The sequence below is a fragment of the Conger conger genome, chromosome 2 (genome assembly GCF_963514075.1).
Source record: "Conger conger chromosome 2, fConCon1.1, whole genome shotgun sequence".
NCBI lineage: Eukaryota > Metazoa > Chordata > Actinopteri > Anguilliformes > Congridae > Conger > Conger conger.
In genome coordinates this window covers 52,320,328-52,348,286 of record NC_083761.1, presented here as the reverse complement: position 1 = coordinate 52,348,286, position 27,959 = coordinate 52,320,328, and the positions used below count along the sequence as shown (strand labels likewise).

Sequence of the window (27,959 nt, the reverse complement as noted above, 5' to 3'; positions counted from 1 at the left end):
CAGACTGCAGACAGTAATATAGGTTTATTCAGACTGGCAGGTCAAATCTGTTTTTTCTGCAAATGCAATTGGAATCGGAGAATTTTAAATGTCTGAACAGGAAAAAACCACATGAAATCCATTTATTTAAGTCAGATTTAATCCAAAATTTGTTCTTCGGTGTCACTTCAATGCGACAACCATTTGACGTTGCATGCAGAGCGCCAGAAAATAAACAAACATCGCTTTCTACAGTTTTGCCTGCAGTGTGAACATAGTCATAGCAGCAATGCAGGGCTGACCTGGTTGTGGGCGTTAAGCTCCTGGTTCTCCCGCTGGCACTGCCTCAAAGCCTGCCTCTCGGCCTCCAGCGCCTGGGCAAGGTGCGCGTTCTCCAGGCACTTCTGAGAGTATTGCTCGGACAGCACCTCCAGCTCGCGGTGGATGGACTGAAGCTCCTCTCTAGGGTACAGCATTCAACCACCGTCAGTGAGCGCCTGAAGGACCTGCTCATGTTCCACCTCCTGCTCCACACCGCGCTCAAACTCACTCGTATTGCCTGTGCAGCTCCTCGATGTCGGAGCTCATGCCACTCAGCTGGGAGCGCTGAGTCTTCTCCAGCTCCTCCCGGTGGGCGTTCTTCATGGCTTCAATAGCTGCAGGACGACAGGAGGTGGAACGACTGCACTTAACAGCACAATCAGCACTTAACAGCACACATGACTGCTGCTTTCTATGGAGAGGCAACAATGCAGTGACTGGCCTGCTAAACCTTACTGTTCACGGAAAGCAGGGGCTTTGGAAGCATTACCAGCAATTGTAGCAGCCGTCTCCTCGGCCAGTAGTCTCTCACGCTCCTCCAGCAGTTTGGACACCTCCCTCTGGTGCTGCCGCTGGATGTCCTCGATAACCTTCTGGTGGGTCTCCTCCATGGCAGCAAAGCCCCTCTCGCAGGTGGCCTGGAATTGAGATGGGGTTGCAGGCAAAGCATATTAGTCTGTGGCCATTGTTGTGCTTGGACCGGGACACAGTCAGTATTTCTATTGTTTATTTTATTATTTATTATTTATTATTATTTCCGTTCTGTGATCTAATTCTCATTATACTACTCCCTGAAGTTATAACGCAGTAGTTAACATGCATGATCAAGAAAGATTTCTCTGTTCAACTGTTTCAACAAGAAACTCGCGCAGAAACAAACTACAGAATGAACCACCAGCCATTATTATCTTAAAAGTGGTCCAGAATGATTCAAGGGCATTGGCTCAGCTCGCCAATACTAAGGAAATTAACAGTTGTAAAGCATTCTACCAGCCAACTGTCAGCAGCAAATTAAACAAGAAAAAATCAGATGTTATAATGTTAAGGCCAAGAACATTATCTCATCTTTGATTTTATCTTTTTTCTTTTTAATGCTTTCATTCCAGCTATAACATCTGCATGTCTCATAATTATACTTTACCACTGTAAAGTGTCCATCGTGCAATCCTGATGCAAAGCTGAATCAAACTGTAAAAAATCATGCAAGCACTAGCTACCATGAGAGCAAGCATTATTAGTCACAATGACTGGATGAGTGAAGAAAGGAGGAAAAGCAGATAGGCATGCACCAAGAGAACACATACAAACAATAAGCCTGCTTTTATGGAAAATAAACATCATTTGCCAATGACAGAATCAACCATCTGTCTTCATCAAAGAAATCAATGAACTAGTGCAAAGTTTGCCCACAGGAAAGTGCTACACTTGGGCATTTACCACACTTAATAAATACTTAATGATGTTTATTTTATATGGGAACTACCTTTTTGTCAAGCTTACTGCAGCTGCTGTTGCTCAATGTAAAAATTGTCATAAACCACTGTGAAATATTTATACTCCTGAAATACACAGCAAGTAAAAATGCTGCATTAAATAATTAGAAAAACATACTAAAGGGCAGAGGGCTGATGATATTAACTGAAACTGAGCACACTCTGGGTAAGGAACTGTATTTAAGATTTCTAACAGCAGCACAGCATGGCTTTTCAAATCCTACTGCATGGGAAATGATGATAATGGTACTAATTGTGATACAAAAACTTATACTATTCACAATGTGGCACATTTCCAGCATCTCAGACTACAGCTAAACATTCTAATAACTGTATACAGCAAAAAACGAAAGCAAAGCTGTCTACATGTGGGAGAAGGGTGCTTGTGATGAAAAATACAAGGGGTGAAGGTGCAACATGAAAATCCATGGGTTGCCATTAAGTTCTGCCTACTGTATGTGGACTAGAAGCTGCAATGGTCAGTTTTACAAGTCATTTAAATGTGCATAAGCTCACTAACAATAGCGAGAATCACACAAAATCAATTTGTTTAGTATAGTCATATTTTCTAATTGCTTTTTATACCAAGACCTCATTCAACTCCACCGCAATAAAAATCATCATGTTTCAATGGCTTTCAACATAGCCGGTTGGTTAATTAAGAAAGGGACTGACCATTGCACCCCAAAATCCAAGGTGGGGCTCTACTTGATGACTGACCACAAAAAAAGAGAAAAAAGAAGAACCTTCAAGCTCTCAAAGTCTTTCTGGTATTTCTCCTTCAGGCTGGACACATCTCCCCCCAGGTGTTTGTTCTCCAGCTCATCCTTCATAGCGTTCATCTGAGTCTCCAGTTCTTGGATCCTCTCCCTCAGCACCACCATGGAGCCGCACTCACCCCCCGCTGGCTCCTCCTCCATGGGCAGGGCCTGGTCTGTGGGGGATGTTGCCTCCTCTGAGAGGGAATAGTCATCGGGGTGCCTAGCCTTAATCCTCTCCAGCGTTTCCTGCATGGAGTGGATGGTCTGCATGTAGTGCTCATGCAGGCGTTGCATTTCCTCCTCGTGAATCTGCTGCAGCTCCCGGATCTTTCCCTGGAACCTGTCCTCCAGCTTCTGCACATGCTCTTCATGCCGGTCCTCCATCCGCTCGATGTCCATCAGGATCATGTCTAGCTTGTGCTGGCTGTCCGCTGTCTTCTCCATCAGTGCTAGCTCAGTGGTGCTCCTCCTCTGTTCCACCTGGGCCAGCTCCATCTCGTACCTGGTCTTTAATTCCTCCATCTCGGCCTGAAAGCGCTCTTCCAGCTGAACCATCCGCTCCTGCTGCTGGGAGATCTCAGCAATGCGGATGGACACCTCTCTCTTCAGGGTCTCATTCTCCTCCTGAAGACCAGACATATTCTGGGTGAAGCTCTGCCGCTCATCTTGCATGGAGGCCTCGTACCGCTCACGAATGGCACCCACATTCTGGGCATGCTCCTGGCACAGGAAATTCATGCCCTGACAAGCCTCCTTGCACTTCTTTAGGTCCCTCTCATGGTCAACTCTCAGCTTGCAGGCTATATAGGCAATCTGGGCCTGGATCATTGCTTCTCGCATGCACACAGAGCTGGTACTTATGTCACCGAAATTCTGGTAACTTGGGTTTGCTTGAGAAATGTTCAGTAGTGTGTTGCGAAGACTGCCACTTTCTGCATTGCAGGCCACCTCAACCTCCTGAGAGAGACGCTGGAGGACCTCAGCCTGCATCCTTAGCTCAGTGATTAGTCTCTCTCGTCCCACATGTGTAGACTCAACAGATTCAAAGCCACAGGAAGGTTCACTTCCTTGAAGATGCCTACTGACGATCTCCTCCGCTAAGTCACGGGCCACCTCCATCTCGACTTGTTCCACATAGGGGGCAAGTTCCGGAGGGCTTATGTCAGCTAAAGTCTTCCCCTGACTGAAGCCAAACTCAGTGCTCACCTCTTGCATGACTCTATCAAAATCTGTCTTCTTTGAGGATTTCACAATCTCTTTCAATGCAAGTTCCCTGTGTTGCAGGTTTCTGTGGGCATCTAGCAAATCTGCTTTGAGTTTCTGGAACTTTTCCTCATAAAAGTGCTTTAGATTCTGAACAGCAAACGCCAGTTCAGCTTTGATACAGGCATTACTGAAAAATGTGATGCCCATCTCCCCAACAATATTGACCTCTACTGAATCGATATCCCCTTGCCCATCACCCTCTCTTAATTTATATTGTGCATCAAGCTTCTCTACCTCAGCCCAAAATTCACTTTCTGCTATCAGTTTCCTAGTTAAGACATCTGCATAAACAATTGCTACATAACCCTCATCACTTCTTCTTAGTTTCTCAGCCTCTTGATGGATCTCACTAAGGCCCTGCAAGAGGTCCAAGTTTGGATTTTGAATTGAGAATGCCATCTTATTTAAAACTATGGCCTCAAAGGCTAAAGTTTTGGCAAAACATTTTATTCTCTCCTCGTCTGAAACCTTGTTTTCCTTTATTTCTCGGGCCAGACTTCCGTGTGTCTCATGTGGTTGTTCTTCCAAAGTGTTTCTACCCTGTCTAATAAACACAGTGGCATTGACTAGCTCTGTCTCTATTTCTGCCAATGTGTGTAGCTGTAGTTCTGTGCCAACGTCTTTGTGACATCTCAAGATGGACTGAACCTTCTCCCTGCTTGACTCTACACAGGCCAGGGCCTTCTCATATTTGGCATTTACTGCCCTGATGCTGCAGTCCATTTCCTGTGAAAAATTACCCCTCTTGTCCATCTCCTGCTGGAGCTGTGCAGTGAGCTGGTTTACTGTGGACAGGCTCTCATTGAGCTGGTCCCGTAACTCAGCCTCAGACTCGGCCCACTGACCATGCTGCTCCCTAAGGCACTGCAGCTGCCTGCCCTGCTGTTCCTCCAGCTTTTGAGTGATGTCTTTGAGTTTTTCTTCTGTGGTGAACAGTTTGGTTTCTAGAGCGTGGATGATGGAGATGAACTTCTCTGGATCACTGCTGGCGGAGGTTATGTATTGATATGGTGCGTCAGAGGAGCCACTCTCCTCAGAGAGAGAGTGGTCTTGGTTGATATCTGAAGAGGTGCCACTAGCCCACAGCTTCTCAGCCCCCTCCAAGTGAACATATTTTTGGCAATGTATGCTTGAGAAGCGTATCCTCTGCCGCTTCACCAGTGACCCTCCGCCATCGTTGCTGGTGCTCAATTGTGGCCTGATCTCGTCTATGGAGTTGGATCCTTCCACTGCTGTCAGTGAGGATCCTTCAGCTGTGCTAATGCTCTGCAAAACATCACAGTCCTCCTGCAGTTTTGAGTGCTCCATCTGGAGATCAGAGTAGCCAAGCTGCAGCTCATTGAGGTGCTGCTCCAGTTCACTGATACGATCTTCTGCCACGACTAATTTAGCTTCTAAGTCCCTCTCTGAACTACATGGTTCCATATACCCCTGACCCATCTTGCAGATCAGTTCCTCTTTTGCCTGCAACTTCAGCTCAGTCTCTTCCAGGCTGCTTCCCAGTGCAGCCATCTTTATCATTGCCTCATTGAGGTCTTGCTCCTTCCGTTCCATCAGCCTTTCATACATCTCCTTAGCTGCATGGATCTCCTGTTCTTTCTCATGCAGAATCATGCCTATCCTCCGGAACTCCTCGGACACCTTCTCATATGAGTGCTCTAGATTGAAGTAGTCCGACTCCTCCGCCTTGAGGCGATTCTGGAGCTTGGCCACCTCATTGTCTGCTTCAGAAATCTGGTTGAGCAGTTCCTGACAGCGGCAGGTCAGCTGACTCTTCTCTTCCTCCAGCTGACGGAGAGCCTCTGAGAGCTTCTCAATGGCATCTGCCTTGATAGCCAGTTGCTGCTCTATCTGGTGCACAACCTCGTTATTCACCAACCCAGATGTGCGCTTCTCTCTGAGCAGGGCCTCAACCTGCTGCTCTGCCTCCTGTAGCCGCTCTTCCATTTCCTGCCCTTTCCCCTCTGCCTCCACCAGGCGCTTCACTAGACTCTGCCTCTCTTTCTCCTGACTCTCCTGTAGGACATGCAGATTCTTCTGCAGGCGCTCCTCCTTCAGAGCCTGGGCCTCCTCCGTGGCAATCAGCCTGCCAGTGACCTCTGACAGTCTCTCCTGGAGCTTTTGCACCTCCTTCAGGTGGTCTCGCTGCAGGGCCTGCTGCCGCTCCAGGTCCCTCAGGGCCTGGCTCTTTTCCAGGAGGTGGGCCTCCACATCCTTAAGCCTGTCCTCACTGTCCTTAAGCTGGGTACGAAGGGCCTGCTCGTCCTGCTCCCACTCCTCCTTGCGGTCCCGGAAGCGCTCCTGCTCCAGTTTTAGCTCGCTGCGCATCTTGGCCACCGCCTGCTCACTAATGAGGATCTCAGCCATCGCATTGTTGAGTTTGGCCTGGAGGGCCTGGATCTCTGACTCGTGGTGCCGTATCACATCCTTGGCCTCATTATAGTTCCTCTTCAGGGCTTGCACCTGCTGGTTGGTAAGCTCCTGTTTGCGCCGCTGGGCTTCCAGCTCATTCTGAAGGTCCTGGTTGAGCTTATGCAGCCGCTGCCACGCGCCCGAGGGCGCTGACGCAGAGGGAGTGTCAGTCTTTAAGAAATTGATTAAACATTTTGGTTAGACACATTCCCTGTATTCCCCATAGGGCACTGAGTGCCACATCTCTGGGGCTGGTTGGAAAAGCCAGGAAAATCTTGAATTTTTAAATCAAATTACTCAAACGCTTTCCACTGTGCTTTTTCTGAGTGGTGTCTGACAAATTAAAATGCAATTTAAAAAATGGAACAAATTACACAAAAACAAAAGCTAGTAAGTAAAAGTACAAATTTCAAAACTTCCAGTTTAGATGCATACTCGAGAGTTATGTAACAGTTTTCAAAATGTTTTGCATATTAAAGCATTATTCCATCTGTAATTACATTTCTATCGTGCTTTTCTTTATATAGTGCTTCTCTAGACACGATACAGCGCTTACAGTGATCAGGGGGGAAACGCGCTTCAACCACCACCAATGTGTGGCACCCACCTGGGTGATGCACGAGCTGCCATTTTGTGCCAGAACGCTCACCATAAACTAAGGTGGAGAAGGAGAGATTGTTTCTTCCAACTGAATCAGGGGATGATTACGTGGCAGGTTGAGAGAGCCAGGGTTTGGAATTTAGCCAGGACACAGAGGAACCCCCTACTCTTTGGAAGTGTCATGGAATCGTCAATAACCAGTCAGGACCGTCTCAACCAGTGTTTAACGTCTCATCCGAAGACACAGTCTCGAACAGCACAGTATATGCACACCCAGAAATATTGTTTGCTGTGGCTCGAACTCCAAATACATTTATTTATTCAGTCCTGTAGACACCTGCTCTGCAAGCTATTGGGCCTTGTAGAATCCAATGACCCAGAGTCAATGACCTTTCTTTCAAGAAGGATCATGTTTATATAATTTAAAAAATGTTAGTAATTACAGCTACTGTTCACACACTGTCAAAATACGCTGCAATGAAGAAACCCTCAGCCATGCTTCCTTAGGCAGACAAAATATTAGCAAGGCCAAGAAAGACCAGACAACAAAACCCACTTCATTTATCATTTTGTTACCTTTGAGGTGTTTGGAAGGCCATTAATGTAAATGTCCCATGGCTTTTGGCCACACAAATTATTTAGATTTTGATTCAGATTTCCTGAAGTTTTCAGAAGTACTTGGCTACAGCTTATTTAATGCAAGCCAATGAAACGGCAATTAAGGGGCATATAGGATCAGAATGAAAAATTAGCTATTTGATGAAAACTGTTACATAAGCCTTGTGTAAACACTTGTTTCAGATTCCCCCCACCCATTTTTCTCCCAATTTAGTGGCCAACTGTACCCTTTTTATTGTCAATTCCCTTGTGTTATTGAGGAAACGCCATCGCAACCCTGCCACCTGGCAGCCGGATGGAGAACGACATGCCTTCTTCAAGCCACGCTGTCTCTAGCCCCGGACCGTGATTCTGAGGCATGATCAGGGACGCTTGCATGCGGCGATCCCCCCCGCCGAGTTGCTCCACCCACCTCCGGAGCGGCAGCCCAATTACTGCCGCTCGGTTATGCGCCCGCCATACTGGGATCTGCCAGGTGTGCAACTGCATCGAACCAGAGTCTGATCCCTTAACCGTGCACCACCACAGCGCTTGTTACATAAGCCTTTTCACATTCGGAAGGTTTTAGTTCAAGACATTAACTTAAAGCTAAACATAAAGCTAAAAAAGGGGGGATCATAAATACACAATAGCAATAAAGTGTATATTTGATATATATATATATGATGTGAACATAAAGTGCCTGAGATTGTCGCAATGCAGTGTAGCACTCAAGTCAAAATCTCATGTGGACAGTGTACACGCAGAAGAATAAACTGCAAGCAAGCTTTGGTCCCAGTATCCCAAAATCATGCACACAAAATAGGCTGACAGAAGACAGAAAAGAACAACTGACAAACAAGAAAAAGCACAGCATAAAGCCTTTCCACAAAACCAGTTCTTACCTTTTGTTTCATTCATACCAATTACTCCCCAGAAGATGCGAGACTCCGTTAAAACAGTTAGTGAACATACATGCCCCAAAACACCGCAACCATGCAGACTCAATTGATTAAGCTCCCAGTCTTGTTAGTGAGTTTCCCACAGCAAATAATTCACACTTCAAACATGTCATTACTGCTTTAAGGTTCTGTTACTGCTGCAATTCATCCCTCAACTTTCAGGATAATACCAGCTTTTGAATAATTATGCCATGTGTATGGTGAAAGTTATTCAAAAATTGTTCTCAAAACATGATTTTGGACGATATTACAGGACTCATACATACCCTCTGTCTGAATGAGCGAAACTTAGTCTCAAACAGTACCTGCAGTACATATCCTCACTGTATAAGGGAGATTTAGTCTCATATACAGTACCTGTAGTACATATCCTCTCTGTATAAGGGAGATTTAGTCTGATATACAGTACCTGTAGTACATATCCTCACTGTATAAGGGAGATTTAGTCTGATATACAGTACCTGTAGTACATATCCTCACTGTGTAAGGGAGATTTAGTCTCATATACAGTACCTGCAGTATATATCCTCACTGTGTAAGGGAGATTTAGTCTCATATACAGTACCTGTATTACATATCCTCACTGTATAAGGGAGATGTATTCTCATATACAGTCCCTGTAGTACATATCCTCACTGTATAAGGGAGATTTAGTCTCATATACAGTACCTGCAGTATAGATCCTCACTGTGTAAGGGAGATTTAGTCTCATATACCTGAAGTACATAGCCCTCCCTGGCGCTCAGTTCTCTCCCCCGAGCATCCTGCAATTGTGCCTGAAGGAGGCTGTTCTGCTCCTGTAGTTTGGCCAACTCCTTCTGCGTCTGCTCCAGCTATACAAGAAATAGAGTATTACAGAATGTGATAGAAGTGCACAGTGCAGACAATCCGACTCTGGCTCTTTCTCACACAGACACACAAGCACACACACCATCACCACACAAGACCAAATTGCACTGACAGAAAAGGGTGCAGCACACACAGAATCTCTTGAGGACATGCATTCGCTCCCACATACAGTCACACACACATGGATGATACAGCTCACTGAAAAGCTAACATTTAGGCACCGCATAAATGCTCATACTGCTCTGTCATTCTACAGATACTAGAATACATTTTTGAGACTGCCAAATAAAACAGTCTCCTGTACAGTAGTCTCTTGCCAGCTATGGAATATTCAGCTGGAAATTGAACAGTAGTTTCACAAACTCCAAGCCAACAGCAAGATTAGCCACGGTTTTATGAGCATTTCATTTTTCCGATGGCCAATTTCTACCTCATGTCTGCCCCAGTGTACTGATGTCACTCAACGGACTGTTGATTTGTAACTGCGGGAAGATTAAGAAATGCAACCTTTGGAAAAATGCTGATACAGACACAAACCCTGTTGGAAATTTCAAATGATACTACAGGAATGTCCCCCTCGGGTTTGTGACGGATCACTGCAAAACAATGTCACAAAACAATTCCACACTTTAGTAACTAGACTTAACCCTTGTAGCTGAACTCCCCCTAACCATACCTCTTTGTCCAGCAGGGCTGCAAGCTCTTGAGGGGGAGGCCTCTCAGCAGCGGGGTCAGAGGGGTGTATGGTGGTGATGGGAACCTGCCTCTCCTCACGGAGGGGGGTGGTCTCCACCTGGTGCCAACGCTGCTCGATCTCCACCTGCACATCGGGCGGCTTGCCCCGCTCCCTGCCTCCGTCTCCGGCCTGCGGGGCGTCCACCTCCATCCTCCCCTGCTCAACCGGGGTCCTGACCTCTCCCTCTGTGGAGGCCACGGTCCTCTCCGGCGCGGGGGTGCAGGTCTGGAAGCGGCGCCTCCTCTCCTCGCGACGTCTGGCCCGCTCCTGCTCCAGCTCCTCCTCCGCCGGGGGCTCCCTGAGGGGCGCGCCCGAGGACGAGGAAGGGGAGGAGGTGGTGGAGGACCCGGGCGGGGAGGAGGAGGGGGAGGAGGGGGTAGAGGAGGCTGGGCCGATGTCCGGCGCTTTCTCCGGCCGCCCGTCAGGCGCCTCCGTCTCGGGGGGCTGTCCTTTGCGGAAGTCGGCCCAGTCGAAGGTCTTGCATCGGCCCTCGCGCCGCCGTTCGCGGATGCGGCTCCTTCGCTGCTCCGAGCCGCTGCCGTCCCCCGTCGGGGGCTCTCCCTGAAGGGCGGGCGTCTCCGCGGGGGGCTGGGGGCTGGTCTCCAGGGCTGCACGAGCCTTCACCCGCTCATCCGGAAGGGAGCTGAGGGAGACCAGGCACAAGGCTCAACACCACCCATCCACATATCCTCATATCCACAGTGTGCCGGTCAACACTCATCAGCACACACAGACCCGCTGCCTCTCTAACAATGTAGCCCAGCACGTTTAGCCTCATAGACCACAATGTCTTTTCAGTGGCACATCCAAGCATCTACAGCGGTATGATGGGAGCTCAGGAGGAAGGGACACGACTCATGCGCACAGACGGTGAGACATGCATATGGCACAAAGGCACAGCGTGGGGGCTCATGACTGGGAGAATGTGCCCGTAGTATACCGATCACTCCAGGGTGTTGAGTTCCACTAAATACGAGGGCTGACGGAATGTTCTATTTCTGTCTGCTCACGGGGGGGGGGGGGGGGAGGAAGAGGGACAACAACCCCAGAATAAGGAAGCTGTCCGAGAGGTGTCTACAGGGAAACACCAAAAATATCAGGCATTCCTGTCTGCACTAGGGAGGCCGACGCCAGGGCAGCACATTTACACGTCCGGCAACAGCAGGATAATGCTGGCAGGCGGGGTTCAGACTGTGGCTGCCAGGGCCCTCCGACCCTGTCCAACATGCACTGCACCGATGAGCCCACCTCAACAGAGCTTCAGTGTCAAATCACTCAGAGCAGAAACTAGTTTAGGAATGCAGGGTCAAAGCGACCAAGGTCAAAGCCCAAGATGAAGGCTGGGAAAGAAAGGGAGGGGTGGTGAGTGGATATAGCCTGAACCTTCCTGCAACATCTTGATGAGTGTCAGTGGCCTTCAGAGCACAGCAACTGCCACAAATTATGCAAAACACAATGCAGAGACACAGGCAGGGAAACAACACACACACTGCAGAGATACAGGCAGGGTAACCACACACACACACACACACACACACACACACATACAGCAGAAAAACAGGCAGGGTAACAACACACACACACACACACACACACACACACACACACACAGTAGAGAAACGGGCAGGGTGACGACACAGACAGGGCAGCCGTGCATTGCTTTCCAACCTGTGTTTCAGAACCGACAGTTTCAGAGTGACGTTTTTCCTGGGGGCAGCAGAGAGAGAGAGAGAGAGAGAGAGAGAACAACAGCAGGAAAGAGTTGGAGAAAAGATGAGTGAGAAGAGGGAGAAAGCAGCAGACGTATCTCACGCTCTCCGCTCCCCATGCCCGTGCTCCTTACCGGGTGACGTCGGGGGCGATGGTGGGCCGCACGTTCTTCATGATGGCCTGGATCCAGTTGCGGCGGATCCCAGAGGTCATGGCGGAGAGAGTGAACGCTCCTTCTTTTGTCTATACGTGGGAGGGAACACAGTTGGATAACTTTACAAAGAGCCCAAGCAGACCCAGGAGATTCCCCCATTAATGGCAGATCTGCAGCTGCAACAAGGGGCTTCAAAACTCAGTGGCCACGGTCAACAACAGTCGCGAGGAGGCAGTCTTCACTCCAACACAACACGCAGTAGTGCGTCCCCATCCCAAACATCATACTCATGAAGTATGCACGAGGGTGTTGCTGGGAGGGAAGGAGCACATAGCTCAGTAGCGTTGAGGACCCCTGGTTTTCACTGTCTCCAATGCTGAGAGGCAGATATAAATACTAGTTCTCAGCCAAAGAGAACGAAGTGCTCCGCTCCTCTATTTCTGCATCTGCCAAAATAACCGTGAGCCACAGAGACAGCGGCACATCCCAAAGTCGGCGTAAACAACGGGGCCAGTTGGAGCATGAATGAATTGAGACGCAATAGATGCAAGTTCTATGTAAACTGGCAACTGCTTGAGGGCGACCCATGGTTCTTGAAGTTGGCCTTGGAAACTGTCTGCACGCCGTTACGTCGGGTCAGCATGCGTTGCTTGCATTCTTGGGGGCTGCAAAAAATGGCGCATTGAATGCAGAGAGCCCAAACCGCTATTTGTGGAGGCATGCCAGCAATTTCACATCTCTTCTGCTGCCTGACAGTACGGCAAGGTAAACACCTGGGTTATACTCTGCTGAAAAGTGGGTCTGCCTGCCAGGGTTATGTAAACGTGCTATTTGGGACGTAAATCATGAGGACCATGGTCTCCAGGGTGACAGCAGCAGAGCCCGTCTGTGGCAGAATTATAGCCGATGATGTCATCCACAAGAACATGGCAGGTCAGGTGGCTCTTCACGATGTGACAAAGGATTTTTTTGGAAGGTGAAGGATATCACTTTCGGTCAGATCCAGCTCCCCCTCTTAAATTTCCATTTCTTAATGTTTGTTTGGTCCATAACAGACCTTATAATAACACTAACAACTTTATTTATATCGTGCTTATTATATATATATATATATATATACATATATATATAAGAAAAATAAAAGAAATGATAGCAATGAAAAATGAAGAGCATATTAAGATACACCATAAAACTGAACCTATGATAAAATAAACATAACTTACTGAAAGGCCAATCTAAAAACATTTAACTGTCAAAAACTGTCAACCATCTCTGCCTTTCTAATGTCAACAGGTAGTGCATTCCAGAGCTTAGAAGCCCTCACAGAGAAGGATCGGTCTCCTTTACTATTTAACCTGGAGCATGGGACATTGAGCTATCAACCGTATCAGCACCAAGATCCAATAAAACCAGTACTGAGCAGGTGACATAGCAGTTTTGGTGCATGATTGTAATTTTTCAAACAGGTTGTTATCTATAAAAGCGAAGAGAGAGAGGAGGAGTACCTTTGAAGGAAATGGCAGGCGAACATTGTAATTGGCCTATAATTGCTTAGGTCAGAGGAATCTAGATTAGGTTTACTCAAAAGAGGCTGAACAATAGCATATTTAAGACAAGGAGGAACAGAGCCTGTTGTCAGAGAGTTAATAATTCATATCAGGGAAAACTGTTTTCATAACCTCCTTTAAGAGTCAGGGAAAATGTCCCGAGGAAATCCTGATGATTTCATCTGTGCTATGATAACCAAGAGAGCTGCAGTGGATATAGACTCAAAATATCAAAACTATACCTTGCACAGCAACATTGAAACTGAATTAAATCTGTGCTTACGTGGATCTGGAAACCATAATTCCTCTGCACAGGGACCTCAGTGACATCATGACACGTAGACAGGTCAATCTCGCCATCCAGATCAGCCGCCTGGAACAACAACGCACAAGCTGGAGGAGAGCCTGCAGCTGAACCAGGCGCAGACCAGGGTGTGTGACGTCACAACCTACCTCTTCTGCCACAGAGTCCCTGTAGTATCTCAGGCTCTGGTCAGTCAGCACAAACCAGTGCTTCTTCCACTGAGGGGCAAGGACAACAGGACAGTGAGGAGAAAAAACAACAAGACAGTGAGGGGAAAAAACAACAAGACAGCGAGAGGGGAAAAACAACAAGACAGTGAATAGAAAAAACAACAAGACAGTGAATAGAAAAAACAACAAGACAGTGAGAGGGGAAAAAACAACAACAGGAAAGAACTGACACCCTTAGACGCACGTGCACAGACACGCATGCACTCACCAGCCCCTCTTCGTATAGCTTTGTCATCCATCCTTTCTTAAAATTCAGCAGGTCAGGCTGAAACAAAACAAGCATTCCTTACTCACAAGGCTCACAGCAGCCTGGATTACATCGGAATGACAGAAATAACTCCCGCCACTGTTCAGGGTGACAAAAATACTTCTGTTTGCAGATTCTCTAAGGACAGAATGAGAATACTAAATCAAAGAAAACTTTCACATCAATGCAATTTGCATGACAATGCATGACAATGCTGACAATGAAATAAGCAACTTTTGCATTCAACACTGGCTTTTTCTAAAGCAAAATTGCAAAGAAAATGGACAGTATCAAGTATTAATAATTGTTTATTTTGAACTACACTTCTGCTATTCTGCTAAGTGTCAGTAGTCAACTCCATACATTTACATCTCACATACAACTTGCTCCCATAACAGGGTTGCCAACAACACAGAGTTTGAATGAACTTCATTGGGATGTCAACAGAGCCAAGTAACCTCTGCTCCTTCCCGCTAATTACCCTGGAGGGCAGGCCGGGCCAGTTCCGGCACTCTAAAAAGGCGTGCGAACACACGGTGCGTTTCCTGACCGCTGGCCCTACCTTGTTTCTGTTCCGCTTCATCGGTGGCGGGGACTGGAAAGATACACGCTCGCGCTCACCCTCTCCAACACTCACTATCTCACACACACACACACACACACACAGCACTGCGGTCCTGCCAGTGTACCGCCCGTCCAGCAGGCTATTTATAATAGCCTGGCTATTCTGACAGCTGCGCCTCATGGTGACAGGAAGCTCCTTAACGACAGTGATTGAGGCGGCCAGGCTGGGACCAGTGCCTCGGTGAACGGACGCAGCCTGCCCTGGCCAGCCCAGCTCGACCACCGGAGAGACTCACACAGCTTACCAGCGACATACAGAACTGGACAATGACTGGCCCTAGATTTCTGTAACAGTGCAGTGCGTGAATATTTGGACAATGCAACAATTTATGTTCTTTTTGCTCTGCAGTCCAGCACATTGGATTCGAAATGAAACAATTAATGTGAACTGCAGTCTCCTTCATTGTCCCTTCATTTTAGGGGACCAAAAGTAATTGGACAGTTCGCTTCTCAGCCGTTTGCGATTAGTCAATTAAATGTTTCAAATAACTTTTCGCATTTTGCTAAATAAAGTAACATATTAGTAAGACCACTTTTCAATTAAAAATGTTATCAAGGCTGGAGCCGCGGTGGCGCAACAGGCTAAGACGCAGCAGACTTGCGGTTGCAGTTTGCTGCAGTTGCACACCGGGGACCGGGGTTCGATTCTCGGTCCTGCCAAAAGCCAAGTTTGGCCGGCTCACGTGGGGCAGCAATAATTGGCTCGCTGCTCCAGAGGGAGGGACTTGGCAGGGTTATTAGATCGCCGCACAATAAGCACCTCGGGCGCCTCGGAATCACGGCAACAGGCACGAGACGAGACGGCTTGAAGAAGGCGTGTCGCTCTCATTTGGGCCGCCGAGGGACGGGGTACGGGCGGTACATCTAATACGACTACCTCCAATTGAATCAGACGAGGTACAATTGGCTACCAAATTGGGAGAAAAAGGGAAAAATCTGGAAAATAAAATAAAATAAAAAAATAAAATAAAATAAAATGTTATCAGGGCTGTCTGGGTTTACCCGATTACCCCAGCAGAAAAATATTGATTTGATTTAGTTTTTAACTTAGTTTGAACCGCTCTCTATCTCTATAATATTTACTGTAGCATCTTAATTTCATCATCTTTGAAAGCACCGTCATTTTATGGATTTCTTTTTTTACATGTGCCTAAAGACTTTTGCATGGTGCTGAAAACGCTCCATAGTAGGGGGGAGAATAAAGAAAGCTCTATTGTCCATTTCAAGCCAACTGTCACCTCAGATAAAGCCATTATATGATATGACGTACAGCAGGGAACATCAAATCTGTCCCTCAAATCCAAATCCTGCCCTGGTTTTTCCTTTCTCCCAGGTAAAGGTTGTTCTCGGCCCTCGACCGTGATTTGAGGAGCAGGGATGTACGGTAATGTTCCTGTTGTGTGCTGCGGACACTCACAGTCATGGAGGACTCGGTGGCACGCCGGTCCAGGGACTTGGCTCGCCGGTAGCTGGAGAGGGACGAGCTGGAGACATCGGGCATGGTGCGCTCAATCGCAGCGTCTAATGAGCAGTCCTGCAGTGTACACGCAACACAGACAGGTCATTTACAGGCACTGACGAAACATAAGAAGCGAATATCCTCAAAAGTGAACCAACAGTTCTCTGAGAGACTGAATGACTCTGAATGACTTTTGCTTCTCTGAGTCACTGATGCACCAGTGCCCTGTGCAGCTCAGACAGTACAGCATTATTGGCAGCTAAAGCACAGGCAGGGCACTGGTGCAACAGTACTATAAGCAAGTACCAACAACTTTACAAATGCCACTACACAGTGAAGTGTGCGAGCGTTGCCTGGTGTACAGCGGGGCGACGGACAGCACAGTGGCGATAGGCGTGCTGGGGGCTCCAGGGTCACACCTGTTTGTTGGGGAAGTGGCGTCTCTCGCTGCGGCCCTGCCGCTGGGCGGCGTTGGTGGTGGAGGAGGAGGGGGGGGGCTCTGAGGAAGAGCTGGTCTCCATGTGCTCCACACCGTCCCCTTCCAGCGTCTCAAACTTCTCGATCACCTGGGACCGCCTGGCCAGATGAACCAAGAACACAGTCGCCGTGAGAGAGCAGGAAGCGGAGAGGCCGCACAAACATGGCCGACAGCTCTGCTTTCTTACTCACACACAGTCAAAACCACTGCCTTTAACCACTTATGCTGTCCCAGAATGGCCATTCTTTTAAAGGCCAGGTGTATCCAGTGCACATTTACTAGATACAGACAGCACAGGCGTGTGCTGCGCTCATTTATACAGACATCACAGGCGTGTGCTGTGCTCATTTATACAGACATCACAGGTGAGTGCTGTGCTCATTTATACAGACAGCACAGATGTGTGCTGTGGTCATTTCTACAGACATCATAAATGTTCTGGGATAGTTCTGGGAAAGCTTTCTACTCAACAATAGGAATCAGGAAATCAAGACTAGGGGACTAGAGCTGTTCAGAGAATGAGGTAATCAAATGGAGGTAAAAGGGGCCCCAAAGAATGCAAAGAAAAGAGAAGATGCCATTGAGAGAGAGGAGAGAGCAAGCAACCAAATGTACATTTTTTAAAGGTGAGTTGATCTAGGAGGAAATGCACAGTGCAGATCACATTTTTAAATAGAGAGGTATTTTTAGATACAACAGGCCCAAAAAATGAGAAGTTTAAGCAACAGCAATGACGGCGGCAGCAGCATCAGCCAGCGAGGTACTGTGTGTGTGTGTGTGTGTGTGTGTGTGTGTGTGTGTGTGTGTGTGCGTGTATGAGTGTCGCAGTATCTGTGCGTGTGTGTGTGTGTGTGTGAGAGAGAGAGAGAGAGACGCAGTAAAAGAGCTCCCTGGTCAGCGCTTTTGGAGGTGGAATGGAAGCAAGCGGAAGTCAGGGGGTGGCTGGAGCAGCAGCAGGACAGGGGCAGAGGTTTTGGGAGGGCAGATTTTGAGGCTCCTGGAAGAAAAGAACAAAACAAAAAAAGACAAGGAGACCAAGCTGAGGAGAAAGACCAAGAAAGGAAAATAGAAACTGCAAATCGGATTATTCAGAAATATGCATCCATTTAAAATAAGAAAATGAACATGCTTAGAAACGAGAGATATAAAGGACATAACATATGTGACTTTCAGAAAAAGAAGAAAGTTGAATTACTTTGATATATTGATTTTGTTAAGTCCCATTTCTAACAATAATGAATTCATTATTGTAGAAATACCGTGGAAAAGGAGATGCATTTGCTGATACAAATGGACACTGGTAATTGTGCAGACAAGTACATGTTGGCCTGAGTGGACAACTTGCAGCCACTAGATGGAGCCAAAGGTAAGAGTATAGTTTCACTGGCAGCTATAACCCAGGACGCGTGGTAATACACAGGCTGGTGTGTTAAGAGCTCCAGGGTGAATTATTAACACGCTACACGAGGTGAAAGCCCCAGAGCATGCCCGTTCATGTAACATGTACATGTGTGCACAAAGCAGCCAGGAGCTGTTCTGGGGATTTGGGCGCAAGAGAGAGGAGCTCAGCACATCCCTCAGTAAACTCAGCCATCGCTCACTCTACAGTGAAAGAAACCCACTGAACCCTTCTATCTGTTTTCATTACTCATCCAGATCGTCAACTTTCTTTACTACAAATAACTCACCATGTGTATGAGGAGGAGGGGTTTGTGTGTTTATGGTAATGAGGAGGGGTTTGTGTGTTTATGGTAATGAGGAGGGGGTTGTGTGTTTATGGTAATGAGGGGGAGGGGTTTGTGCGTTTATAGGAATGAGGGGTTTGTGTGTTTATGGTAATGGCGGGGGGGTTTGTGTGTTTATAGGAATAGGGGGAGGGGTTTGTTTGTTTATGGCAATGAGGGGGGTTTGTGTGTGACAGAGGGAGGGAGGAGGGGTTTGTATGTTTATGGTTACGAGGGGGTGGGTTTAGTGTGGTTATTGAGGAGTGATGAGGAGTGGGTCGACGTGTACTCACCTGCGCTCCTGTCCAAAGAGCCGGGCCACCTCCTCCCTGCCGGGGCTGCGTGTGCGCGTGCGTGTCTCCTGCCGCTTCTTCTCCGAGCGGAAGGCCTCGCGGTGACTCAGCCTCCTGGCCCGGGGCACGTCCGCCAGGGAGGTGTAGTCCCTGGCCCCGGCCCGCCCCGCACCCCCGGCCCAGTCCGCCGCGCCCCCCCCGCGCCCGTCCCAGCTGGGCGTGGTGGTGCTGCTGGTCTCAGAGTCCAGGGAGCTCTGGGAGGAGCTGATGGTGGAGGAGCCGTTGGAGAACAGGGGCCCTGGGGGAGAGAAGGGGTCCCCGCAGCCGCCCCGCTCGGGGGATGGGCAGTACGGGGAAGCCAGGGGCTCGGTGTCTGAGGAGCTGTACCTGTGGAGGCCTCCGGGGCCGCTGGGGGAGGACAGGGGCAGCTGCTGCGGGGGGTGGGGCGGGGGCTCCGGCTTGGCTTTCTCCAGGGAGAAGTAGCCGCTCTCCACGCGAGCCTTGCGGCCTCCGTTCACCGAGCTCCGGTCTGAGGCAGAGAGAACGGACAGGCGTGGGCTTCTCAGTTTGAGCGTCTTTGATTGAAAGAAGTGACAAAAACACGAGCACACGCATACACACAGGTACACAGAAGCACATACGCACACAAACACATGCTCAGACGCGCGCATGTGCCCACACACACAGGCTGCAATGTCCATTTTCTTGGACCCAGTTGTATAGGGGCAATTCCATAGTAATGTCAACCAGAGCATAAAAAAAATAAACCAATTAAACTGCTTTCACATTTAACCTTGGGGTACAAACTTAATGTGGTCATTGTATTAATAACAGGCCACGCCATTAAAGTGCAGGATGCAGGATCACAAAAATCAGTCAACTACATTTAAGAGCTCACTGAACTTTCTGCCTCCTTAAGTGTTTTGTTACAAAATTGAGAGGTGGATTAAGAAAAATGAATCAAATGTAAGAGGGTTAAGTTTTAATTGATAATACCAGAATCTTGTAAAGGTGCGAGGCTGGCTACAACCGCTAATGTAAAAATCAGTCTCATGTTTGTGGGAATGTTTATGTAAAATAGGTGTTTGAACTAGGATTGTATTCGGTTGAATTATAGCAGATAAGAGGCTTCAGAATGAATTATGCTGCTGCTATAAGGAAATACACCATCAATGAAGACATGTGAGCCAGTACCACCATAGGGGGTTCCTTTGGTTCTTGAGCAGTTCCCTTTAGTCTCCAGAGCATGCTCGTGCCATCACTGATACAAGTCTCATCTGTCCACAAGACCTTTTTCAAGAACCCTGCAAGCTCTTATGTACGTAGTAAAGTGTAACCTGGCTAACATCCTGTTTTTGCGGCTAACTATCGGTTCGCATCTTGCAGTGCAGCCTCTGTAGTTTGGTTTGTGCACCAAGTCCTCTATGCACCATAGTCACTGACACATTCATGCCTGCCTCCTGAAATGTGTTTCAGATCTGTCAGACAGGTGTTTGGGGACTTCATTATGGTGACAATGTATCAGCTGTCAACTGTAGAGGTCTTCCTTCAACTACTAGTTCCTTCGGAATAATGTCCCAAACAGTCGATTATGTGACCATTTTGAAATCTGATAAAAATGTACGTTAGCAGGAAATTGATTTACTCGGCCCATTACCACTGAAATCAATGCTGTTTGGCAGCCAGCTTGAAAACATTCAGAACCATTTCAAATGACAACAAATGTGTTATGATCAAATTTGATTAGGAAGTAGATTATGGATGTGACATCTGAAATATACAATGTTGCCATTTCCTCCAAAAAATCAAGACAAAGAAATAAGTATTTTTATGTTCAGCCAAGCCTCCTACATTTACATGGATATTAAACTTTCTGCATTAGATTTTATTGGACTTGCATTCTTTTTTGGAAAGTCTATAGTCTCCCCAAAATACCTGTCTTTTTGCGTCCTATCCATTTGTCAAATTCTGTCAGACTTAATTTTTTTTTCTCCAATATTTCGGCCCTTCCCCTCAGCAAAGTGGATGCTATAATAATATGCATTGACATTTTCTATCATCTAAGAACAGTCATTTTTCTGAGGGATTCTGTTGGTCATTTTGTGTCCAATTGCCACATCCATAATGCTGGAACAGCTGAACGGGTTATCGCTGAGCCTGTCCCACAAGGAGACCTCCGGGAATGTGACCTCACCCTCAACGCAACTGGCAGCTGCTTAATGGGCAGCCTGCTCCTCACCAACCCAACACCAGTAACACATTACCCCCCTAAAAATCCCCATTCACAACCGGGTCCTCACCAAACCAACACCAGTAACCCATTACCCCCCTAAAAATCCCCATTCACAACCGGGTCCTCACCAACCCAACACCAGTAACTCAAGATGACAGTCCGAGTGGGCCAGCTCGGACAAAAACACATTAGCCCCAAAAACCCCCATTCACAAAACAGGTACCGATACTTAACTTTCTGTATTTTAGGCAAGGTCGCATTCTGTTGCCATCTGGCTCCATTGCTCGAGCCATAAAATGTATTAACTGCATTTATTTATGATATACTTTCCCTCTTTTCTGTCTCGGTTTGAACTCTTGTTATTAAAAGCAAGTCCCAGCACAGAGGGTTGAGTGTTTTTCAAAGGCACAACAGCCTACGTCCATCATTTATGGATTATTTACGAACGGCTCTTACCGCGCCTCAGCCAGCCGCACTCACGTCCCTGCCTGTAAAGAGGGCAGTAATGGATGATGTATTTTGAGGTAAAGCGACGGGGTCTGACTGGGGCAGGAGGGGGCTGTGTGCTGATCTATGGAATCTGACAGGGATTATGTGCAGCGCTGCGGGCCTGAGCAACCCGTTTGGGGACCTTTAAACAGCCTGTTCTCCACTTAATCACAGGCAGTTGTGAGCGCCCTCTCCCCCTGCTGATAGAAACAAGCCCTTCCGGCACAGAGTTGCATTACGGACATGAAAATGTAGACAAGCACACACACGTGAGCTCACAAATACACAAGCTCAGGTAAACGCGCACACGCGCATACACACGCGCGCACACACACAAACACACACACACACACAAATGCATTTGTGCATCAATGGACACACTCGGACAAAAACGCATGCATTCTCGCACACAAACAATTTAAAAACATTCTTTGGCAGTTCAATCGTCAAAGGCTGGCACATGAAATGCCAACTAATTTGTTTTTAATAAAATACAGGTGCAAATAAAACGGTGCATGGGTTCCCAAACCCACAACCATTTAAATATATTTCACCCACACACCAGCAGCACAAATAAAACTATTAACACTTAAAAAGCCACACTGCGCAGGACTGTGCAGGAGGACAGCTATGGAGGGACCTGCCATAGGAGCTGAAGGGCAGACCCTGTCCCTACATCAGCTGTCCTCTCCATCACAGGGCTTCTTCTGGCAGGAGCTCAGCCTCAAAGCCCCAGACAGACAAAGCCCCATAATTCACTGCGAAAGCAGGGAAAAGAAATGATAGACGGGCCCGCTCCACTCCCCAATCAGGGCCAGGAATGGTCCGGAATGTTCCGCTAAAGTCAGAACACCAGACAGAAGGGAAAACGGTATACCAGTAACTTTTAGACAATGAAGGCAGAAGACTGGGTCTACTCCCATGACTTTTCCAGCACAGGCTTCAGCATAACAATCAATCTGTCTCACTGATTGCACACAACTCGTATTGTCATTTTTTAAATAAATGTTTCCCCTTTTCACAGACGTCTAATGTTTCTGCTAATGTCCCAAATATAATAATGCTGCAACCAATCCCCCCACCCACTGAGAAGAAGTGGAAGTAGGCACATTACATTGGGGACATCAGCAGATATTAAACTTCAGCAAATGGGGAAACTCTGTCGGTTTCACACACTATTAATTCACCAATGAGGAAGAACAAATGTTCCCCCTGCATTCCAATATCACGTGGCCATGTTTTCAAATGAACCAAATTTGACCCAAAGACAAAACATTGCAAGTAAAAAGGCAGGTCTGCATCACAGGTTTTCTAGACACATGCAATACATTCTATCATGAAGGACTGAGCTTTCAAAGTAATTATTGAATGCTACAATTGGAAAGTAATTCCACATAAAAAAAAAATCCTTAAATTTTCCATGAATATTCCAGGGGATGCATTTCGGTACCACTGCTGGGAGTTCAAATCTCCACCGAGGACCATTCTGCGTGGAGTGTGCATGTTCTCCCGGGTCCGAGTGGGTTTCCTCCACGTACTACAGTTTCCTCTCACAGTCCAAAGACATGCAGCTTAAAGGATTAACATGGTGGTTGGTCACATTTTCTAGGCTTTTATATGCTATTTGCATTAGAGGGCATTGAAGAAACGTATGAAATATGTCCGTTCTTGAGTTTTGGAGAAATAGCCGTTTCAAATGTATCGTCCTATTTTTAACCGAATGCGTCACTCCCCGATCCACGCAGGTTGCGCCACTGGCCGATAGGCAAGACAAAGCAAACACTTGACTAAGGTTAGGCTCACTTAAAATTAGACCGCCTTTTAAGGACTATTAGACTATTTCTGGTTACATTAATTTAACTAGCTAGTTTCGTAAGGTGACATAATCGATAAAGTTAGCTTGCTAGTTTGCTTTCATAAGGACATTATAGTTGTGCTTCTATCTTAGCTTGGCTAGCTAGCCAGCAAAAATTATAATTGGATAAGTCAGCGTCCTTACCTTAGCTATCAATAGCTATACTAAGTTAGCTAGCTTGTGAAAATTCAGTCTCCCAAGATGAGTGTGTATCATGGAGGTAGCTGTGGTAACAAACAACAATGTGTGGAAAGTGGGGGCACGATCTGTCAATCATAGCTCTCATTACCACCAAAAAAAAGTATCGGAGATCCTACTCTTTTATGCTTTTAAAACCACATCATTTATCGAACAATCTATCAAATCTATATCTAATTTTTTATTGTACAGGAAAATCTGAGCCGTCAAGGGAATTTCCTCTCCAAATGAGCACAAAATGAACACTACACTTTAGCACCAGCTCCTCGCTTCCCTGTACCACCGTCCCCTGAGCGGGGCAAATACAGTTGGCATCAGATTTAGTCATTATAGGTAAATGACCCCATATGCTAGACTGGTACAAGACGCAGACTGAATTGGCCCAGCCGCGCTCAGTGTAGGGACCTGTGCTTACCCTCAGTGGAGGAGCTGGGGGGCGGGTAGCTCTGGGTATAGGGACCTGTGCTTGCCCTCAGTGGAGGAGCTGGGGGGCGGGTAGCTCTGGGTGTAGAGACCTGTGCTTACCCTCGGTGGTGCTGGGGGGCGGGTAGCTCTGGCCCAGCTGGCTGAGGCAGGAGGCGCTGCGGCTGCAGGGGATGGAGCTCCGGCCCCGGCGGTCCTCCTGCCACAGGGACGCGCGGCTGGCCGGGACCCTCTCGGCAGCGGCGATGCTGCTGGGGAGGCAGGGGATGCTGCCGCCGCTGCTGCTGCTGGTCACCGTCACCTTGGCAGGCCCGGGCTCCTGAGGGACGGAGGGGAGGATGGGAGAGGAGGGAAGCCGTGCAGCGGTGAGACGCAGGGAGGCGCAGCGTGGACGCCTGCCCGATGGGACTGGCCCCGCCGGAAGCCAAAAGCCTCGGTCAAGCCACGCAGGCGCCAGCCTCCCAACCAACAGCACCCCACACTGGACCGCAAGTCCCATGATCCTCTGTGAGAGCTGCAGGCTTTCTGAGATTGACTGACCACTCAAGCCAATTCCACTAATGAGCCACCTGACACAGGCATTAGACACATTTCTCTCTGGGATGTATTCCTCTAACACATAAATCACCTCCAAGGCAGACAAACAGCAGTGCAGCCCATGCTGGAGTGTACGCTTGTTGAGAGTGGACAGTTACTAGGAACACTAAATGAAGCAATATGCAACAGAACAGCACCTGGTGTAAAACTAAGGGTAATTTATCTATTCAGTTAAGCACCTAGCTCAAGGGTATAAGGGCACGACCCCAGCAAGAAGCCTAACCCAACCCATACAGAAGCATTAGATGCCCAATTCTCTAGCTATTATGCTACACTGTCGCCCAACAGAAGTGTTTACAACGCAGGCTTTTGGCAGTGACCCATTTTCCGATTTGTTTAACTCTCTGAGAATTTTGGGGGCTGTAAATTCGCAGAAGCAGTTTTGTTTAAGTACCTTTGCTCAAGGGTACAACAGCAGTGCCTTGCCTGGGAACCAAACCCACGACTTGGCAGGAATGAACCTCGCTCTCGATCTGCGAATGCTACGCGGCCACCCAACCCAATTCAGGTCAAGAAGTGGAAAATCTTTACTGAAACTTTCTCAGTCAGGTTAAAAGACCCTCAAACCCTTAAGGTAATTAGTTAATGGCTTCGCTCAATGAGGGCAGTTGATCCAAACCACTCTTCTTTTTTTTTTTGTTGGGCGTAAGGCACTTGCGGAAACGAGAGCAATAAATTCCTCTAACCTAACCAATGCCAATGACTTTATGCACTTGGACCAGGTTGCAGTGGTTAAAGCCCTGCGAGTCTACATGGGCATGACTTTCACAGCACCTCATCCCCTGACATCTCAATCTCTCTACCCGGACCACACACGGCGCAGAGCCCGTCCTGGACCAACACTCCACGAAGGCCCTGAAGAGAACCACCATTAATCCTGCATGAGCTGTACACACCTCATCTTCTGCTTAAAGGTAAAGGGCTGGGTGACGGAGGTGATGGAGAAAAGACAGAGAGATCAAAGCGAGGGAGAGTAGGTGGGGGTGACAAATCGCCCGGCCTGCAATTGAAACCTGCCGTCTCCCGTAGTGCCTTGGGTCTTCCCCAGAGGCATAGCTAGGAATTCTGGGCCCGCTGAAAGAATATCGCTCTGGGCCCCCCTTTTCCATGTAACTGTGGGCCTCTCCAGCTGTGCCCACCCCCCAAGCTGTGGGCCCCTAGAATCGTCACCACCTGCCACTCCGCTAGTGACAGCCCTGGGTCTCTCAACTCAACACAACTCATCTCCCGCTCCCACTCTGTGCCGTTTGGTCAGCCAGACATTACGTTACAGTTAATTAGCTGACTCTTTTATCCAAAGCGACTTGCACTTGCTTAGACAAAGCAGGAGCCAATCCCCCCCCCCCCCCAGGAGCAACATGGAGTTAAGCGCCGTGCTCAAGGGCCCAACAGCTGCACAGATCGTATTGCGGCTACACTGGGGCTAGAACCACCAACCTTCCTTAGGAAACTAGGCTACAGGCTGTCCCACAAAAGAGAGATAGAGCGTCCATTGCGGCTCATGGAGGGGTGGGCCTGACCCATGAATGGGCTGGCTGTCTCCCTGCCTGGTGTCACAGGTGGGGAAGCGGGAGAGGCACCTGAAGCTGGTTCTCACAAAGGGCCCTTTTACGGGACGACACCTGCGCTGATGAGGACCAGAGAGAACAGACAGGGGAACAGAGGGAGAGGGCTTATTAAATCACAGCTTCCTCTGTTCTGCCTAATTAAAAGACAGCGCAGTGGCAAACGTATTCAGCCTCACCATTGTGGATTCAGAGGGTGTCTGTTCTTTCCAGTTCCTGGCACACGCACGGCTGTCACACAACCCGGCTCATGGACAGTGCAAGCAATTAATCAGAGCCAAAACATCAACAGGGAATATTGATTGTGCAGCCATTTTCAGCTCCTGTGCACCAAAGCCAGATGCAATCAGAGAAAAAGAAGACAGGAACAAGGGAGATGGGCGACGAACAAAAGCAGAGGACGCAACACTGCAGAGGTGAAAAGGCGCATCCCTAAGTGTGAAAGAGCACAGGATAGAGCAAATGTTTACGAAATCCAAATGCGTGAGATCAAGGATCTTGACCAAGGAATGCTGGGGAGTCTCTGAACATTTTGGATAAAAAAAAATATCTACTCATCATATTTAGTGCCTGTTAAAATATACCACTGAATGTGGTATGAGTGACATTTTTCTTTGCTGTGATACAGGGCTTGAACTAATACAACAGCCATACACAATCTTAGCTATAGCTAGCTTATAGCGCACCTTGCTGTGGTTTCTTGCTTGCATGATTTTCTGAAGATTTTGAAGATCAGAAGAGGGGCTTTTTGCTATACCAGCATCTTGGTTTTCAGTTTCATGGATAAAGACCCATTTATTTTTTTCAAACGAAATGTTTTTCCATGGCTAGTTTTTGTTTCAGTTTTATTTTACAATGATCTTTATCAAACAGGATGCTGGTTAGCTGGGACGCAGTTAGTGGTGTTTACATTCATCACATAGCCCAAACCTAGCTGCTATGGGGGGAAATAATAGCTGGCACCTCTGGAGGACTGAGGACCTCAAAACACCACACAAATCACTCTGTCAGTTCCCATACCATGTAATAGACATGCCAGGGAAGTAGTGATTTCTCCAGTAATTTCAACAAGCAAAACTGCATACTTAGGCAACATTAGCTTACTGCTGCCAACACCCACACATTGCTGAAGAGCATAAATTAATGAAAATAATCCCACTTTGATTAAGGGTCATTGTATAAGTGCCTTTTTAAGCTTAAGCGTGGCTGCGTAGAACTCACAAGGTGTCCGTTCAGGTTTCTCAAAGCCTGCTGAGGGATACCATGGATGCTCTCCTGTCAATAACAGAGAGCAGCGTTTGAGTGTTGACAGGAGCGACCTTGAGCCGTACCCTTTGTGATGTCCGGTTTGCTTCGCCCTTGACTTACACAATGACAGAGTAGACAATGCAGTACACCCGGTAATGTTTCTAGGGCATAATGGTTTTTCCTTGGGGGGTGGGGGGGCAGCAGCCAATAGAAAAAAAAGTAATACTGACAGACAGGGGGTATGAAGATATGAAGACAGATTAGCTGCCTTCCGTCCCATAAGGGCCACGGAATTCGGACCATCTGGGATAAATGGGAAAGAAGGATCCGGCTCCTGAGAGAAGTCAGTGTATGGGTCTGTGAATGTTAAGAGTTTAAGCCTTCACTTAATCCAGCCGGTTCCCCCGGCTCAAATGCTCGATTTAACACACTCCCGACAACTGACACACACATTAAAAAACGATTGAACCCATCATTAAACTGTATGGCAAAGAACATGGAGCGGAATTGTGAGAAATGAATGTCAGAATTTGGGAAAAATTAGAACTAGACAATAAACAGCAAGCGTGTACACTGAACAAGGACGACAAGTGACGCCTTAGTGT

General features: G+C 47.7%; 1 protein-coding gene across 9 annotated transcripts in view; it reads right to left on the bottom strand.

The window, feature by feature from the left end:
* The window catches only part of si:ch73-103b11.2 (myosin phosphatase Rho-interacting protein), a 104,660-nt gene that overhangs the window by 7,602 nt on the left and 69,099 nt on the right, over positions 1 to 27,959 (bottom strand). For 2 of the 9 annotated variants that reach the window (XM_061225666.1, XM_061225645.1), the window contains exons 6-21: positions 27,328 to 27,381; positions 24,047 to 24,263; positions 19,134 to 19,275; positions 16,671 to 16,827; positions 16,210 to 16,326; positions 14,130 to 14,186; positions 13,841 to 13,909; positions 13,671 to 13,760; positions 11,820 to 11,929; positions 11,645 to 11,683; positions 9,917 to 10,619; positions 9,108 to 9,224; positions 2,540 to 6,403; positions 791 to 938; positions 530 to 635; positions 282 to 441 (exon numbers count right to left, since the gene is read on the bottom strand). In XM_061225666.1, coding sequence (XP_061081650.1) covers positions 282 to 441; positions 530 to 635; positions 791 to 938; positions 2,540 to 6,403; positions 9,108 to 9,224; positions 9,917 to 10,619; positions 11,645 to 11,683; positions 11,820 to 11,929; positions 13,671 to 13,760; positions 13,841 to 13,909; positions 14,130 to 14,186; positions 16,210 to 16,326; positions 16,671 to 16,827; positions 19,134 to 19,275; positions 24,047 to 24,263; positions 27,328 to 27,381 — 6,150 coding nt within the window. Of the gene's footprint in view, positions 1 to 281; positions 442 to 529; positions 636 to 790; positions 939 to 2,539; positions 6,404 to 9,107; positions 9,225 to 9,916; positions 10,620 to 11,644; positions 11,684 to 11,819; positions 11,930 to 13,670; positions 13,761 to 13,840; positions 13,910 to 14,129; positions 14,187 to 16,209; positions 16,327 to 16,670; positions 16,828 to 18,746; positions 18,885 to 19,133; positions 19,276 to 24,046; positions 24,264 to 27,327; positions 27,382 to 27,959 lie in introns of those variants that run through there. The other 7 variants (XM_061225705.1, XM_061225695.1, XM_061225712.1 and 4 more) reach the window with 5 other exon arrangements.